The sequence below is a fragment of the Hyperolius riggenbachi genome, chromosome 1 (genome assembly GCF_040937935.1).
Source record: "Hyperolius riggenbachi isolate aHypRig1 chromosome 1, aHypRig1.pri, whole genome shotgun sequence".
In the NCBI taxonomy this organism is placed as follows: Eukaryota; Metazoa; Chordata; class Amphibia; order Anura; family Hyperoliidae; genus Hyperolius; species Hyperolius riggenbachi.
The window spans coordinates 73907371-73927024 of NC_090646.1; the positions used below are offsets into that span (position 1 = coordinate 73907371).

A 19654-nucleotide genomic window follows, 5' to 3' on the forward strand; every position below is an offset into this window, starting at 1 on the left:
ACAGCGTTATTAGACATCGGTTTAACCGTCTAACAGTCTTCTAGCGGCGATGGCCGTTGGGAGACTGATGACGGAGCGGATATGCAAGCGCACCAGTGAAAACCAGCCCCAGGACTTAAAGCCAATTGGCGTGGAGCAGTCGGCAAGGGGTTAAAGTGAACCTGAACCAAGTACAATTTAAAACAAACACATGATTTACCTGCAAATGAATATTACATTTCCCCTCAGAAGCTTAATCATCAATGATTCCTAATAGTTCTGGCTAGATTTAGTTGTTCTTGTCTCTCCGGAAGCTGAAAACCTTAGGGCCCTTTTTCACTAACAGTTACTGTCAGTTATAACTTAAAGTGAACCTCCAGACTAAAAATCTACTCAGCAGCACTGAAAAGGCCTGGTGTTTCTTTAACAGTTTCACAGCATCAGACCTTTGTTTCTCTTATACAAGCCTCATTTTCAGCTGCACAGAAGAAAACTGCCCGGGCATTTTTCCCCTGATACTGTGCAAAGCATGATGGGATTTCTGATGTTGTTTTCTCGTTCTGCTGTTTTGGTGCAATTTTTTTTTTTTTTACATTTTGAATTTGACATTTGAAGCCTAGCATGTGCAGCTGGGAGGGGTTATCAGGACACAGGGCAGTTGGAATTGTGTCTTATGCTGCTTGTCACCTCCTTTCAGCCAAAAAGATGGTTGCCCCCATGACAAAGATGGCAGCCCCCATGAATCACAAACGTTTGCCTGTTCTTTTAAAACCAGGTGGGTAAAAAAATGATATTACCTATCTATTCTAATTAACATAACTAATGTAACTTAATGATAGTACGTTTGTTTAGGCTGAAGTTCCCCTTTAAAAGGACAACTAGTGTGCAAGGTAATGTCCATGTTTCCCTACGGCTCAAGCAATATTATTGGTTAACGAAGTGCTGACCCGTTAGCCATTGCTTTCCACTGTCCCTCTGTTGGAAGGACAGCCCCTCTTTGGGGACCAAATCCCTCTGTCCCTCTTTCAGGTGTGATGTACAGATCTATGTATTTTTCTACTGAATATAGCACCCAAGGCTGATACACCAAAGTGCGCCCCTTCATCCCTCCCACCCCAGCCGTCACACACTGATTGCTATTAGACTAAGAGGCGCCCCAGGGTCCCCAAAACCTTAATCTCTAGTTATCAGGCTTGCAGTCACTGCAGGGCCGGGCCGAGGCATAGGCTGGAGAGGCTCCAGCCTCAGGGCGCAGTGTAGGAGGGGGCGCACAATTCATTCAGCTGTCATTCCTAATTGTGTTTTAAGCAGAAAGAAATAAGAAAAGGGGATACATAGCAGTGACTGCAAGCCAGATAACTAGATATTAAGGTGTTGGGGAGGTTGTGGGCCCTGTGGCCCTCTTAGCCTAATGGCAATCAGTGTGTGACAGCTGGGGTGGGAGGGATGGAGGGGCGCACTTTGGTGTCTCAGCCTAGGGTGCTGGAGGACCTTGTCCCTGCTCTGAGTCACTGCCATGTACCCCTTTTCTTATTTCTCTCCAATTCAAACACAATAAGGGAATGATAGCTGAGCGAGTTGTGCGCCCCCTCCTACAATGCGCCCTGAGGCTGAAGCCTCTCTCGCCTCTGCCTCGGCCCTTAGCGCAGTTATGCCGCCTTCACGACTGTCCCTGTGAACTGAGCCTCACTGACTGACATGAAAGCTTACTAGTCGCAACCTGAAGAAAACCTTGGGATTTCCCACTGCAAACTCGCGGGGCATGGCAGAGGGAATTCTAGCCGTATCACTATACCGGACTCTTTTTTTTCTCAGGAGTTCTTCTATAATATATCTTTTTTCAAAATGATATTATAGAACTATAGCGGTAAGTTACAAATGATGTGCCACTGATGCACTTTTTACTTACAGCCTTGCTGACCGCTATTCGCAGCTCAACAACCCCCCCAAACTGCTGCTGGATGGCCCTGGTCACTGGAACGTAGGCCACTGGCAGGACCTCTATGGGAATCCCCTTCTTCCACTGCTGGCCAAACTCCTTGGAGTCCTTCCTGAAACAGACACAAGACGCGACTCAGAACCGTTATAAAAAGCAGAACAGCGGGGGCTAGTGTATGGCCCGGTTTTAGTCATGGCGAGAATCCAAAGACATAACCAAAGTTGTATAACCCCCCCTGGCGGTATGAAAAATTCCACCAGGGGACAGCGCAGCAGTTTTTTTTTTTTTTTTGAAATCATGTAGCGAGCCCATCCCCCCGCTTGGATCGCTTTCGGCGATCTCCGATCAGGAAATCCCGTTCAAAGAGGGGGGGGGGCGCGCCGCAACGGATAGCGGCGATCAGGCGCGGGGCGGCGATCGGTGTGCTAGCTGCGTCCAGCAAAAAAAAAAAAAAAAAAAAATGTAAATCGGCCCAGCAGGGCCTGAGCGGCACCCTCCGGCGGCTTACCCAGTGTCACACACGGGGTTACCGCTAAGGAGGTTAAGTGATACCTTTATTGACTAACTGTACAAGGTTTCTTTGGAAGATTTCAAAACTAAGTTTCTTGACCCAGTTCGAAAACATGCCCGAAAAAGAAACTTAAAAAGTTTTGAAAAGCTTGTGAAGAAATCTTGTACAGTTAGTCATTAACCACTTCACTACTAAGGGGTTTTACCCCTTGAGCACCAGAGCAATTTTCACCTTTCAGCGCTCCTTCCATTCATTCGTCTATTACTTTATCATTACTTATCACAATTAAATGAACTATACCTTGTTTTTTCCGCCACCAATTAGGCTTTCTTTAGGTGGGACATTATGCTAAGAATTTTATTCTAAATATGTTTTAATGGGAAAATAGAAAAAATGTGGGAAAAAATTCATTATTTTTCAGTTTTCGGCCATTATAGTTTTTAAATAATGCATGCTACTGTAATTAAAACCCATGAAATGTATTTGCCCATTTGTCCCGGTTATCAAACCGTTTAAATCATGTCCCTATCACAAGGTTTGGTGCCAATATTTTATTTGGAAATAAATGTGCATTTTTTTTTCAGTTTTGCGTCCATCCCTAATTACAAGCCCATAGTTTATAAAGTAACAGTGTTGTACCCTCCTGACATAAAGATTTAAAAAAAAGTTCAGTCCCTAAGGTAACTATTTATGTATTTTTTTTTTAATTGTACATTTTTAATTTTTTTTTAATTAAAAAAAAAAAAAATGGGGAGTGTGGGAGGTAATGAGTTAATTTTTTGTGTATACGTAATGAATTTGTATGTGAAAAATGCTTTAGGGTGTAGTTTTACTATTTGGCCACAAGATGGCAACAGTAACTTTTTGTTTAATGCGACCTCCAAGCATCCTTCCGGACGCTTGGAGGAAGTACTAGGAGGCTGGGTAAGTTTTTTTTTTCACAATGATCGCGCTGCTTATCGGAAAAGCAGCGGATCATTGCGGGGCTTAGATCAACGAACGGGAATGGATTTTCCCATTCATTGATCTCCGGGCGAGCGGCGTGTTTACGAGCGGGAGTGCGCGCTAGAGCGAGCGGGAGTGCGCGTTAGAGCGAGCGGGAGCGCGGGCAGCGGTGGGAGCGCGGAAAGTACGGATTTCTCTGTCCCTGTGGGGTGAAAGGATGAAAAAAGGGACGGAGAAATTCGTACGGGCAGGGGTAAAGTGGTTAAAGGTATCACCTAAACAACTTTTGTTGTTATGTTGTCTGCTAGTGTACAAACGCTGCAGCAGTAGAGTCGATGGGTAAGGCATTCATAGAGTCAATCAGCAGTTTCTAGCCTGGTGTACATTAATCACAAGTGGGATGTGATTGGTCAGTTTATGCCAACAGTATTTGTACTGTATGACAGATGACAAACGTACCTGTAATCTGCAATGACAATGAAGGACTTTGCACAACCTGCGACTATTTTCTCCTGTGCCAAACATCCTCTGTAATGTGCAAAATGGGAAATAAAATGCAGACAAGCATTAGAAAAGGAAAAAAAAAGTAAAATGTATAAATGTGAAATCAAAAAGGGATAAAAAGAATAAACATGTAAAAGGGATTACAAGCAATACAAATCAAATCAAAGCTAGAGGCCATCTTGGAGGGGGGGGGGGGGGGGGGGGGGGGAAGGACAAAACTCTACTACTCTAGTAGTCCACAAAGCACCCCCAATATTCAGCGTGTACAAGCATTTTGTTGAATGGTTCAAGGGATACAGCAGCATTTAAGTAGCGGTGCGAAGACAGACCCCGGAGGCTTTTTGACAATCTGTGAGTACATATGGCGTCGTGTCCAGTGCTTCCCTCTAGGGGTGGTCAATGAGATGCAAATTATTCTGGAGGGATCATACACGTGTTTGCAGGAAACGCAGACAATGTCTTGCAAGTGTTTTTTCTGCACCATATGTGCGTTTATTTGTAACTGAATGCAGGCTTTTTAAAAAATTATAGTAGTCCGTGTCAGTGAAGAAACCCAGCCGTGCGGTTGCTTGCAGCCATTATGCCGGTCCCAAGCCCGGATAAATGGGGAGGGTTAGAGAAAGACCCAGCGACCTGTGTTGCTGGCGATGGCATTCCATGGAAAGCAAGAATGACGAACAAAGAAGTATTGGAACATATAAGACCAGACATGTCACTGGAAGGCAAGAGGACCAGAGTCAGACTCACATATTTCGGCCACGTGATGCGATCAAATTCCTTAGAGAAAGACCTAATGCTAGAACTGAGAATGTGTTGGCTTGGGAGGGGGGGGGGGGGGGGGAAACTTACCTTGGGAGCGGGAGGCCTCTGCATCCTAATGAAGCTTCCCCATCCTCCTCCATTCTCTCGATCCTGTGTTGGGACTGAACCGTCCAGGACAATCCTGTGAGCTCTTAGTGCAGGCATACTTTCATCTTTTGTTTCGGGCTCAGACGAAAATAGCTGCGTCTGATCAGATCCACTCTACTGCACAGATGCAGACACAGTGTGCTTGATCAATGGAGCAGGTACGATTGGGCTTGGCCATTTCCACCTGAGCCCAAACAAAAGCCGCAAGTGCACCTGCGCACGCCTCTCACAGGATTGTTATGGTCCTGGAGCAAGCGCTGGATCAGGGCTGCAGGAGGAGGAGGACAGGGGAAGCCTCATTAGGATCCAGAGGCTTCACCCTCCAGAGCTAAGCAACCTCCTAGGGATCTTTTTTTTTTTGTTACAAGTTTACTTTAAGGCTGCTTCCACAGTGGGACGTTACAGGCGCACGTTGTGCAGCCTGTAGCGCAGCCCCACCGCACAGAAACGAAAAATCAATGGGCTGTTCACAGTGCCCACATTGTGTTACAGTGCAACGCAGCACGTCATGTAAGAGTGCTGCATGCTGTGCGCTATGTTAGACTATTTGCACATGCTCAGTAATGTTGGAGGAAGAGGTCTCCCCTCCTCCTCCGCGACCAGCCACATGGCTAATTAATATTCACTGCACTCAGTGACGTGCAGTGTTTACTGGTGGGAAAGCAGCCTTAAAGAAAATTTTGCTTTAGCGAGGGGAAAAAAAAAAAAGAAAAAAGCTGGACGTTTTTGTGCCTAAATATTGGGCTGCTCTTGTATGGTCTGTGGACACCTCACCTATGTATCTACTGCATGGGACAATGCTGAGAAAAGTGATGTGATCAAATTTACTAAAAGCCTTCCAATGCAAACAACAACAAAATCAAGCAATACACTTTACCCTCCACCCTTGATGAGGTTTAGTTCTGAATCAACTTCATCAGCTCCATCGATAGCGACATCAAGCTGTTTGAACATAAAAAAAAAAAAAAAAAAAAAAAAAAAAAAAGGAATAAGTGACAGGAAACACCATTCTGATCTACAGTCATAGGTCATGTGACTAATGGTGGGAAGCATTTTATCCACCAATCAGGGATTTTAATGCTAACCAACAAGAAGATCAGGGAATTGCCACTGTCAACATTCTCACTAGTATACCAACACGCAAGTTATAGCCAAACTTACATGGCTATAACTTGCATTAGAGTGTTGATTTACAATATTAGGTTTTTCTAAATAAAGTTGAATAAGTAAAGTGCAATATGTTTGCATACAGTAGAAAATAAAATAGCAGGTTGTACAGCAAATCAAATCAAATCAAATCAGTGTCTAAAGCATACATATCCAACATTTGGGGTTAGGATCGAATGCTGGGAATACATGGCTCAATTCTGAGCCATTTAGATGGCTCGATAGATAATTTCCGACATGTCTGATCTCACACCTGATCGTTTCTGCGCTTAATTCTGCATGGAGGACAATGGGAAAAGAAAAAAACGAATGGAAGATAAGAGAATCGCCCGCAGAAACAAGCGCAGAAAACGATCGGGCACGGAATTGAGCGGCAAAAGCGACCCGTGTATGCCCAACATAATATTTAAGAGGTTCTCCCTTTGTTGGGCTCCACCTCTCTTGCAAATCTCCTGAGTCTGGAAATTCCAAGCAGATTTATAGTAGATCTAGCATATGCTGCCTTACACTTTTCGATCTGTGGCAGATTCGACCATCAGATAGATTTCTGTCAGATGCCTGTCAAGTCGAATCTGACAGGAATCTATCTGATGTGTGCCACACACTACGAACAGATTTCAGAATGAAATCTATTGGAGAAAATAAATTAAAAAAAAAAAAAAAAAAAAAATCGATCTAAATGCATTATTGGACCATTAGATCCAATGCAACTCTATGGGTTATAGATCTGCTGCCAGCAGCAGATCGACCTACATTTTTCATCCAGTCAGATAGATCAAATCGATCAAAATCGGCCACAAATCGATCACCTGGTTAAATAGAATGGATTTCCGATCTATTCTATCGAATCAATCTATGACTGAGATAGATCGATGAAAGCTTAAAGCGGCCTGTGCTGGACGGTTTGGCCTGGAGGGGGAGCCGCGGAAGAGCTCAGCATCACTTAGCCCAGCATAGGCAACGGGGGAGAGCCACTGTGAGTGGATTTTAGAATAACATTTTTTTTTTTACTGATTTTTAACTGTATTGCGCTATGAGGTTAGAGTGGCAATCTAGAGTGTATCTGCCCGCCTCTGGGATGAATGGGTTATAATGGGGAGTCCTGTCAGGTCTACAGGTCCATCACTCCTCCTCGGCAGTCCAAAGCAAAAAACGTTCTCAATAGGACTAGACCCTCCACAGATTTATATCAAATCTTTATTGCATTTCAATGACAGTAGTACAAGAGCATAACAACAGCATGACATTTCGGGCAGAAGCCCTTTCTCAAATGCTCATTTGAGAAAGGGCTTCTGCCCGAAACGTCATGCTGTTATGCTCTTGTACTACTGTCATTGAAATGCAATAAAGATTTGATATACATCTGTGGAGGGTCTAGTCCTATTGGGAAAGTGTTTTGCAAGATAAGGAGTGCTAAGACATATGACACCAAAAACAGCTAGCAGATCCGCAAAATGCTAGCAGATTTTGAAAAGCTTTTTTTCTTATTTTTCTGTAGCGTTTTAGCTAGCATTTTGCGGTTTTGTGAAGCGTTTTTGGTGTAGTAGATTTCATGTATTGTTACAGTAAAGCTGTTACTGAACAGCTACTGTAACAAAAAACGCCGGCAAAACCGCTCTGAAGTACCGTTTTTCAGAGCGGTTTGCGTTTTTCCTATACTTAACATTGAGGCAGAAACGCCTCCGCAATCCAAAATCTGCAGCAGCCCGGGAGTATGCGTTTCTGCAAAACGCCTCCCACTCTGGTGTGCACCAACCCATTGAAATACATTACCCAAGCAGATCCGCACCCGCAAACAGATCGCAAACCGCAGCAGAACCGCTCTGGTGTGCACTAGGCCTAACAGTGGTCAGAGATATCCGATGAGTCTTTTCACAGAAGAGTGCAGGTTAAGAACATACATATACACATACATACTAGCTGATGGCCCGATGTTGCCCGGGTATGTATTTGGCCGATGTTGGCTCTGCCCACTTTTCCTAACCCTAACACACAATTACTCAATTACTTAATGACCAAGTGTGTGATCTTTGCGGTCTTTGGCATCAATAATTTGCATTGAAATAAAATAAATCTGATTGGCTGTGGCTCCACCCCTTTTCTGAATTTGAAACCCAATCACCCAATGGCCAACTGTACCAGGTACAGGTGATTAATATTGCAAGTGGCTTGTGCCATTAACAGTGCAAGAATGGCAGCAATTAAATATTTCCCTTGAAAATCAATAGGTGAATTTTGATTGACTTTTGTAGGCTCCACCCACTTTTCTGATTAATCCCAGTCACCAATTACACAAAGTTTGACAGCCCTACCATTAACAGTGTAAAAATGGCTGCAGTTTATAGTTTATCATTGAAATTTGTATTTGTCTCCGCCCAATGATGACCCGGCATTGCCCGCTTATGCATTTGGCTGCACTCAATTTTCCTAACCCTAACACACAATTAATCAATTACCAAGTTTGTGAGCTTTGTGGTGTTTGGCATCAATAATTTGCATTGGAATTAAACAAATCTGATTAGCTATTTGTGGCTCCACCCCCTTTCTCAATTTGAACCCCAGTCACCCAATGATCAACTGTACCAGGTTTGAGGCTTGTGCCATTAACCGTGCAAGAATGGCAGCAATGTAAATATTCCCCTTGAAAATCAATGGGTGAATTTTGATTGGCTTTTAAAGGCTCCACCCACTTTACTGAATATTAATCGCAGTCACTCAGCGACCAACTATGCAAAGTTTGAGAACCCTACCATTAACAGTGTAAGAATGGCTGCAGTTTACATTTTCCCAGTTAAATTTGTATTTTTCTCCGCCCACTTTTTGGTTATGGGAATAAAAAAGTATCCTATACCTTATTACAGGTAATGTACTATGTGTGTGCCAAATTTCATTCAAATCCGTTCAGCCTTTTTTTGCATGATCGAGTAACAAACATCCAAACTTTCCCATTTATAATTTTAGTAGGAGAATAGAATAGAGTATATATATATATATACACACACACACACACATATACACACACATATATATATACACACACACATATATATATATACACACACACATATATATACATATATATACACACACACACACACACACACACACACATATATATATATACATACATACATACATACATACATACATACATATACATTTATATATATACATATTTATTAATTACTAGCTGGATGCCCGGCGTTGCCCGTGTATGTATTTGGCTAGTGTTGGCTCTGCCCACTTTTCCTAACCCTAACACACAATTACTTAATGACCAAGTATGTGAGCTTTGTGGTCTTTGGCATCAATAATTTGCAATGAGATAAAATTAATCTGATTGGATGTGGCTCCACCCCTTTTCTGAATTTGAACCCCAGTCACCCAATGGCCAACTGTACCAGGTACAGGTGATTAACAGTGCAAGAATGGCAGCAATTAAATATTCCCCTTAAAAATCAATAGGTGGATTTTGATTGGCTTTTATAGGCTCCACCCACTTTTCTGAATATTAATCCCAGTCACCCAGTGACCAACTGTGCAAAGTTTGAGAACCCTACCATTAACTGTGTAAGAATGGCTGCAGTTTACATTTGCACAATGAAATTTGTATTTTTTCTCCACCCACTTATTTCCTAACATTGTTCAGGTATGTATTTGGCTGGTGTTGGCTCCATCTACTATTTCTAACCCTAACACACAATTACTCAATAACCAAGTTTGTGAGCTTTGCGGTCTTTGGCATCAATAATTTGCATTGAGATTAAACAAATCTGATTGGCTGTTTGTGGCCCCACCCCTTTGTCTGAATTTGAACCCCAGTCACCCAATGACCAACTGTACCAGGTTTAAGGCTTGTGCCATTAACAGTGCAACAATGGTAGCAATTACATATTCCCTTTGAAAATCAATACGTGAATTTTGATTGGGTTTTGTAGGCTCCACCCACTTCTCTGAATATTAATCCCAGTCAACCAGTGACCAATTGTGCAAAGTTTGAGAACCCTGCCATTAACAGTGTAAGAATGGCTGTGGTTTACATTTCCCAGTGAAATTTGCATTTGTCTCCGTCTACTGATGACCCAGCATTGCCCGATTATGTATTTGGCTGGTGTTGGCTGCGCCCACTTTTCCTAACCCTAACACACAATTAATCAATTACTCAATGACCAAGTTTGTGAGCTTTGCGGTCTTTGGCATCAATAACCTGCATTAAAATGAAACAAATCATATTGGCTGTGTGTGGCTCCACCCTGTTTTATGAATGTAAACCCCAGTCACGCAATGACCAACTGTACCAGGTTTGAGGCTTGTGCCATTAATAGTGCAAGAATGGCAGCAATGTAAATATTTCCCTTGAAAATCAATAGGTTAATTTTGATTGCCTTTTGTAGGCTCCACCCACTTTTCTGAATATTAATCCCAGTCACCCAGTAACCAACTGTGCAAAGTTTGAGAACCCTACCATTAACAGTGTAAGAATGGCTGCTGTTTACATTTTCCCAGTAAAATTTGTATTTGTCTCCGCCCACTTATGACCTGGCATTGCCCGCTTATGTAATTGGCTGGTGTTGGCTGTGCCCACTTTTCTAACCCTAAACGCACAATTAATCAATTACCAAGTTTGTGAGCTTTGCGGTGTTTGGCATCAATAATTTGCATTGGAATGAAACAAATCTAATTGGCTGTTTGTGGCTCCACCCCCTTTCTGAAATTGAACCCCAGTCACCCAATGATCAACTGTACCAGGTTTGAGGCGTGTGCCATTAACAGTGCAAGAATGGCAGCAATGTAAATATTCCCCTTGAAAATCAATAAGTTAATTTTGATTGGCTTTTATAGACTCCACCCACTTTTCTGAATATTAATCCCAGTCACCCAGTAACCATCTGTGCAAAGTTTGAGAACCGTAACATTAACAGTGTAAGAATGGCTGCAGTTTACATTTCCCAGTGAAATTTGTATTTGTCTCCGCCCCCTTTTTGGTTATGGGAATAAAAAGTATCCTATACTTTATTCCAGGTAATGTACCATGTGTGTGCCAAATTTCATTCAAATCCGTTCAGCCATTTTTGCGTGATCGAGTAACAAACATCCAAACTTTCCCATTTATTATATTAGTAGGATATGATACATGCAAAAAAGAAAAGAAGCCATGAGAGTAGTATACATGCTGCCACTTGGAGAAATCATACAAAAACATGGCCTGACATATTGCTATGCTGATGACATACAGCTATATTTGTCATTCAAACCTGATGTCACAGACCCTACTCCACAAATAAACGCATGCTTAGCTGAGCTTCAGGAGTGGATGAATAATAATTGGCTAAAACTTAATGCTGACAAAACTGAGGTTCTTGTTATCGAGGGCCAGGGCTCAACAGCAAAGCAGCTCCAGTCTCAACCAACACTGCTAAGGATAGGGAGCTCAGACCTGAACAACTCAGACTGTGTGTGCAGCCTGGGAGTACTGATTGATGGGAAATTAAGCTTCAGGATTCAAATCTCAGCTGTTGTGAAACATTCCTTCTTTCACCTAAGGAATATTGCAAGGATTAAACACCTAATTCCTTCAGAGGATCTTCCAACCCTAGTTCATGCCTTCGTCACATCAAGGTTAGACTACTGCAACGTCCTCTACACAGGCCTGCATAAAAAAGACTTACGCCGCCTGCAATTAGTACAGAATGCCGCCGCAAGGCTGTTAACGAGCCAACCCCGCCATTGCCACATAACACCAACCCTGAGCTCACTCCACTGGCTACCGATAAAATGGAGAATTCTGTTTAAGATTGGCTTACTGACATTCAAATCCTTGCACAATCTGGGCCTTGGATACCTGAAGGACTTGTTGCAACTACATCACACCCCCCACAATCTTAGATCAAAAGGACGTAACACCTTGGTCACCCCCAGAGTCCACCTCAAAACCTTTGGAGACAGACCCTTTTGTCATGCTGCCCCTACACTTTGGAACTCCCTGCCACACCCAATCAGGACAGCCCCATCCCTGGAAACATTTAAGTCTAAACTGAAAACCTACCTTTTCAGTCTGGCATTCATGAACATCTGACTATCTCCTCTGTAACACAACCCAGCCTGAAACCCTGTATTAATCTGAGACACAGCTATGCGCTTTGAGTCCTATGGGAGAAAAGCGCTTTACAAATGTTATTGTATTGTATTGTATTGTATAATTGAATGAACTTTTTAAGAAAAGGACTTTGTGTACGGATGTGCGCTGAACATTGGCTAGATTTGTGAAAAAGGTTGGCCAAACCTAGGTTGGAGCGCACTCTGGTGGCACTGTATAGTTTTTTTCAGCTATAGCGCTTTGATAGGTTATGATCTCTTAGCTTATATGACACATGTGAGCACAGCATAGCTCATATTTCAGCAGTTTCTGCAGAGGGGTGAGGTGCATTTCCCTTCTCAGCCTAATTTCACACTGAACTGCCCTTAAAGTGGACCCAAACCAAACATTTTTGTTTTTTAATTCAAAATATTTAGTTGCACCGCTCTGACACATACAAAGATAAATAAACACTCCTTCAAGCCTATGAGCATTTCAGTGCATGCTTTTCACCCTTCTCTATGCATAGCTAGGGTTATACAGGTGGCAGCCATTAGCAATTTCTCCTTTGCCGGACACCACCTACTCCACCAGTTGGCCGGATTCTGTCCCGGCAATTTGAAAGGAAGGGAGGGGTTTCTCCAATAAATGTAACATTTTTATATTTATCATCATGCAGCTGGAAAAAAAGGCTGCCATTATTAGAATTTAGAAAATAGATTTCATTTCTGAAATCTTGAATTTTTAATTTGGGTCCACTTTAACCCATTCATAAGAAGGAATGTGGGAGAAGAGATAACAAGCTTCCCTTCCCCAGCAATGTACCAAATAGAGCCAAGCTCACTGAGATAAGATCCATTACAGCATAAACATTTATGATTATATTGGAATGCTTGCAATGCAGGGTCAGGTTGTAGACTATATAATAAACTGAGCAGTGGGTAAATGGAATTTGATTTTGTGGCAGACAATCCCACTTAAGTGGGGCTTTAAAACATTTTAACCACCTAAACTTTAGGTGCATTATGCTAATGATACAAGTTGCATTAACCAACACTCTCTTCATTCACAATGTAATAAACAATCTTACCTCTGGGTGTCTCTCCAGATCTGTCAGATTCAATCCATTCTGTAGTATCAGCTGACGTGCCTGCAAGTAAGAGTATTGTTACTTTGCAATCCATCTTCCCTACATACATGAGAAGATCACAAGAACGCTGTGCAGGGATCACAAGAGAGTCTAATGGTCTGTTCTGCATTCAGCAATTAATCTCCTCAACGTCATAATCATTTTCAGTAGCTAGAGATATGGCCTATTTAGTTCAGTGTTTCAGCAAACCATCCTTTTTGCACCGCCAAGGCGGTGGGAGCAGTGTCCCAGGAACACCATCTTTACCAGATACATGCTTAATCACTTCTACAATTGTAAGTGCAATTCCTGTTTTTAATAAACAGTACTTCACTATTAAGAGTATTTTTCAGTAAGTGTACCACTGAGTGAAGGTCAATATCAAATCCTGCTGCCTGTTGATGGTCATTGTTCACAGGATGCCTGGGTAAGTGCGGGCTAAGGTGGGGGTGGGGAACCTGTGATTTACCAGGTGGTCTGTTGTGTGTGAAGAGAAAAGTGAATTGCAGGTGGACTGGTGAAGGGGCATCAATTCTCTGCAGAACAACTGTACCCTATGTATGTTTTTTTAGTCTCTTTTATACGAAGTGTTGTGCTTTGGTGATATTTTTCAATTGGGCTTATCGACTGGATGAATATTACTGGTCCCTGCATCACTGAAAATCACCTAGGAGTCTGAAGCGCAGTGAAGTCTTGTGGTCATTTAAAACTGGCATTATTAGATAATAAAAATGGCAGCTGTATTCCTCTCACTTAAGGTTCCTTTTAAACCCTAAACTTGGCAGTTATATCACCATGATGGAGCTTCTTCCCGAGGCAGGTGATTTTGGCACCGTGCACATAGCACACGAGTTGGGCGCCGCTATAGCAGCGATGCTATAACCCGAGTCCTGCGCATGGGTAATTCAGTGCTCTGGCGATCGCCGGACCCAAAATCACTTCTCTTTCAGAGTTGCTACGACTTGGAGGGGGTATAGTATTGAACATGGCCAGAAGTGGCAGCAGGACAAGCCGTCATACGACCGTCATGCGCCCAACTCACCGGCGGTGTGTAGAAAAAAAGTAAACTTGCTTTATGATGCTTCCATTTTTCAAAATAATGAAAAAATAAATAAATAAACAGTTATACAAGGAAAACACACCAAACACCAACAACTTAGGGCCGGGTAAGACAGATGGCTGCCGGCATCTTTTCCTGGCATACTATAAAACACAAATAATTACTGGGAACCATGAGCAAACCAAATCAGCATGCATGAAAAATAGCATGCCTTGTCTGGCATAACACAGTGCTCACCTGGAAGGATGTCGGAACGCAGGACACATTAAGGCTCTCCTTCTTCACCCTCTCAGCTGAAGAATAAAGCAAGAGAAAAATCACAAAAACATGTAAAATCCTAAATATCACAAATAATGGAAAAAAACACACACACCCCATACCTAATCGATTGACTGCATGGACAATCGTAGAACCGCTTCCAATGCCAAGAACTTGATTATTCTAAAAAGAAAAAAAAAATATAACCATATAAAATTATATGAGCTGATATGCCACTTTGCAGCTACATTTTCCATGTTCGAACAAAATGTATGCCCAGTCCCAGCTACAACTTTACATTTGGCATGAGCACAGCTGGGAAGGATTAGGACTTATCAATTTGTTCCCTTTCCATCTGTGTCCCCAGTGGAGAGTAGGGATTGCAATGCTTAGAAGAACTTGTTGGAGATGCATGTGATCAGTTGCATCAGCTGACATCACAGCAAATCCGAGCCTTACAAATCTATCAGCTGATCTAACTGATCACATGCTTCTCTGACAGTTCTCCTAAGCATTGTCATCCCTAGTGGAGAGATGATCTCACTTCCTGTACCTGAAATCTTCAGGAAATGAACACAGGGAAGGCACCAATGATTCTGGTCAATGTCAGAGGTGCCCATAGGGATGGATATAAAACAATGATTACATATTGTATTTATACTGATATCTGGGGAGTAAAAGGTTTTAATGCCCGAAATCATAAGGAAGAGTAAATCCTGGAGTACAGTGGATTGAGAATCCTTTGGATATGGGGAAGGTGGGTCATGCAGTAGCTGGATAGTGGACAGGTTAAGGGCTCTGCCTCTGACACAGGAGACCCGAGTTTGAATCTCAGCACTTCCTATGAGACCTTGGGCAAGACTCCCAAACACTGCTACTGAGCATGACCTAGTGGCTGCAGTTCTGGCACTTTGAGTCCACCAGGAGAAAAAATTCCACACAGACATAACAGGGAACATGAATGTTCCCTGTTATGTTTGTGTGGATTCACCACGATGCAGTTTGAGTTTCACGGGCCAACTGTATACCTTTGCCCTCTTTTAGTGCCATCTCTGAGCACATTGAGTTGTGCCACCACTTTTCTCCAGTCTTCTACACAGTGGAGGATTTGGAAGGGGTCTCAGATGAGGAGGTGAGGGAGCTGGCAGTAGCCACGCAATGAAGATATGTGTCCCATGTGTTTTACCTGCTTCTTCTGCAAAAAGAGGAGTTGCATTTGGTGCTTTAACTAGTTTTAAACTACTTTACGACCTCCTCACGCCAATGGGCATGACCGCGGCAGCAGCCCCAGGACCGCCTAACGCCAATTGGCGTCAAGTCCTGGGGCTGCAGTTTCCCAGGGAACGGCCGCACGCATGCGCGATCGTTCCCTGCCACTTCGCGGAACAGAGTTCCGTGATTAGCCTGCTAGCCACGGATCGCAGCTAGCAGGCTGCGTGTAAACAAAAGGGGAAAGAAATCCCCTTTATTTACAGGCATACAGCGCTGCGGTCTTAAGTAGCGCTGTACAAGATCGGCGATCCCTGGCCTCTGATTGGCCGGGGATCGCCGTCTTCTCATAGGCTGATGCCTATGAGAGGTGGAGAGCAGGACGGATCGCCGTCCTGCTCAATTCTTTAGGCAGAGGGGAGGAGGGAAGGAGAGGGACGGTGGCAGCGGCAATGAGAGGCTGAAGAAAAAATAAATAAAAGTGCCCGCGGCGATCGGACCCCTCCGGCAGCATGTCCCCTTAGGGACAAAAATAGGATGCGAGTCCGATCGTCATACTCCTTCGCTGGGCTGTGCAGAAGGCTGAAAAGCCTGCACAGCCCAGTGCAGCAAAAAAGTGCCTGGTCTTTAGGGGGGTTTAACACTGCGGTCATCAAGTGGCTAATTTACTACAGTACATAAATGTATCCCATATTTGGAGGTAAGTGGCCACCACCTAAGGGCGAGAAAAAGGGCCACCGGACATTTGGGTGTTGCCATAGACTATAATGCGAATTACGGCTATAGTGGCGCTCAGAGGGTAACTCCCTGGGAAAAGACGGGAGCCTAAATTATGGGGGAAAAAAAAAACAGAGCAATTCAGCCACCAGCAACAGCTGGCACCCGAACAAGCAGAACATCCAGCAACACAGCAGAGTAAGTACCGCGGAAGCAGGAAACTCTAGAAGGCGCACCCTGCCCTTGCAATCATATAGTATGCTAGATGTAGGAAGTGGCTGGGCATGGGCAACCTGAGATCATTTTCCATGGCAACAGCCAACATCCAGTGTTAATGAACTGCTACAATAGAATCCCTTTATAGTAAACTCAGAAGGACCAGGACAAGTAGTTTACTATATCAGAATTGGTCATACTTTGTATATTTATACAGGCGCATTTGCTGGGACCTGATCGAGATTCTAATATATATATATATATATATATATATATATATATATATATATATATATATATATATATATATATATATATATATATATATATATATATATATATATATATATATATATATATATATATATATATATATACATACACACACACACACTTTTTTTTTTTCTAAAACCGTATAGGATTTTCAAGTCATAAGCGTAACCACTTTACCCCCGCCCGTACGAATTTCTCCGTCCCTTTTTCCGTCCTTTAACCCCCCAGGGACGGAGAAATCCGTACTTCCCGCCGCTGCCCGCGCTCCCGCTGGTAAACACGCCGCCTGCCGCTAGTAAACACGCCGCCGCCCGCAGATCAATGAACGGGAAAATCCATTCCCGTTCGTTGATCTAAGCCCCGCAATGATCCGCTGCTCTCCGATGAGCAGCGCGATCATTGTGAAAAATAAACACTTACCCAGCCTCCAAGTACTTCCTCCAAGCTTCCGGAAGGACGCTTGGAGGTCGCATTAAAACAAAAAGTTACTGTGGCCATCTTGTGGCCAAATAGTAAAACTACACCCTACACATTTTTTAACACACAAATAAATTACTTTTACACAAAAAATTAACTCATTACCTCCCACACTCCCTTTTTTTTTTTAATTAAATGCTAAATGTACAATAAAAATACATAAATAGTTACCTTAGAGACTGAACTTTTTAAATATTTATGTCAGGAGGGTACAACACTTACTTTATAACTATGGGGATTTAAAGGAATACTGTGGGGGGGGGGGGTGTCGGGGGAAAATGAGTTGAACTTACCCGTGGCTTGTAATGGTCCCCCGCAGACATCCTGTGCCCGCGCAGCCACTCACCGATTCTCCGGCCCCGCCTCTGGCTCACTTCTGGAATTTCCGACTTTAAAGTCAGAAAACCCCTGCGCCTGCGTGGCCATGTCCTCGTTCCCGCTGATGTCACCAGAAGTGTATAGCACAAGCCCAGTATGGTCTGTGCCTGCGCAGTACGCTCCTGGTGACATCAGGGGAAGCGAGGACACGGCAACGCAGGCGCAGGGGTTTTCTGACTTTAAAGTCAGAAATTACAGAAGTAAACTGGAGGCGGGGCCGGAGCATCGGTGAGCGGCTGCACGGGCACAGGATGCCTGCGGGGGACCATTAGAAGCCCCGGGTAAGTTCAACTCATTTTCCCCCCGACCCCCCTACAGTATCCCTTTAATGTAATGTAAAAACTAATGTAATTCGGGATGGACGCAAAACTGAAAAAAATGCACCTTTATTTCCAAATAAAATATTGGCGCCAAACATTGTGATAGGGACATAATTTAAACGGTTTTATAACCGGGACAAAAGGGCAAATACATTTCATGGGTTTTAATTACAGTAGCATGCATTATTTAAAAACTATAATGGCCGAAAACAGAAAAAAATTTTCCCACATTTTTCCTATTTTCCCATTAAAACACATTTAGAATAAAATAATTCTTGGCATAATGTCCCACCTAAAGAAAGCCTAATTGGTGGTGGAAAAGACAACTTTACTTACGGTAACGTCTTTTCCGGTAGTCAGGAGGACAGCATCCCTGGATGAGATTTGTCTCCCTCCCCACCGTGGACAGGAACTGCAAAAGAAGAATTTGCATAAGCGACAGGCAGCCTGCTATATAAGCTACTTACTTGCTGCTATACTTCAGTAAATATAAAAGATAATACAGACATTAATAATGCTTATACAAACCTCTGATACTCCACCCAAAAAGGGCGGGTTGTAGGGGTGCTGTCCTCCTGACTACCGGAAAAGACGTTACCGTAAGTAAAGTTGTCTTTCCCGGATCGTCACTCGGACAGCACCCCTGGATGAGACGATATACTAGAGATCAGGCTTAGGGTGGGACCACTGCTTGCAGAACCTTCCTTCCAAAGGATAAATCTGTGCCTGCAGATACATTAAGTCGATAATGTTTCACAAACGTGTTATGACTCGACCATGTTGCAGCTCTGCATATCTGATCAATAGAGGCCCCTGCCCTCTCTGCCCATGACGTAGAGATACCTCTTGTAGAATGGGCCCTGACAGAAGAAGTTAACGTCTTCCCTTGCACCTGGTATGCTGATACAATTGCTTGCTTGATCCAACGTGCTAGGGTTGTCTTAGAAGCCTTATTTCCTCTTGACCTGCCTGCAAACAGGACAAAAATTGCGTCTGACTTTCTCCAAGAGTTAGTCCTTTCCAAATAATGTAATAAACATCTTCTTACGTCTAGAGAATGTAGTCTCTTTTCCTTATCATTTGTGGGATTCTCACAAAATGACGGAATATAAATTTCTTGGTTTCTGTGAAATGAGGAAACCACTTTAGGAAGGAATGCTGCATCCGGGCGTAATGTTACTCTATCTTCTGAAATAACACAATACGGCTCCTTTATGGATAAAGCTTGTAGCTCCCCTATCCTTCTTGCAGTAGTAATGGCTAGAAGAAATATGGTTTTTAATGTTAGGAATTTGTCAGAGACCTGAGATAAAGGTTCAAATGGAGACTCGCATAGACCCTGTAAGACCGTATTGAGATCCCAAGCAGGTACTCTTGATCGTATAGATGGTTTTAGTCTTCTCAGTGCCTGAAAAAAACGAACTATATAATCTTCCTGTGCTAACTTTCTTTCCAGAAAAACACTCAGGGCTGATACCTGAACCTTCAGAGTACTAACACTGAGGCCCTTCTTATAGCCACATTGTAAAAACTCCAAAACTGACCTAAGTGATCTATTGTTAAAAGATCTGTTTGCACACCAGTCCT

At 43.1% G+C, this 19654-nt stretch overlaps 1 protein-coding gene across 2 annotated transcripts in view; it reads right to left on the reverse strand.

The window, feature by feature from the left end:
• Positions 1 to 19654, reverse strand: part of RPIA (ribose 5-phosphate isomerase A) — a 56162-nt gene that overhangs the window by 16018 nt on the left and 20490 nt on the right. For both annotated transcript variants that reach the window (XM_068275140.1, XM_068275149.1), the window contains exons 3-8: positions 14600 to 14660; positions 14457 to 14512; positions 13121 to 13180; positions 5665 to 5729; positions 3834 to 3902; positions 1889 to 2030 (exon numbers count right to left, since the gene is read on the reverse strand). In XM_068275140.1, coding sequence (XP_068131241.1) covers positions 1889 to 2030; positions 3834 to 3902; positions 5665 to 5729; positions 13121 to 13180; positions 14457 to 14512; positions 14600 to 14660 — 453 coding nt within the window. The remainder of the gene's footprint in view (positions 1 to 1888; positions 2031 to 3833; positions 3903 to 5664; positions 5730 to 13120; positions 13181 to 14456; positions 14513 to 14599; positions 14661 to 19654) is intronic.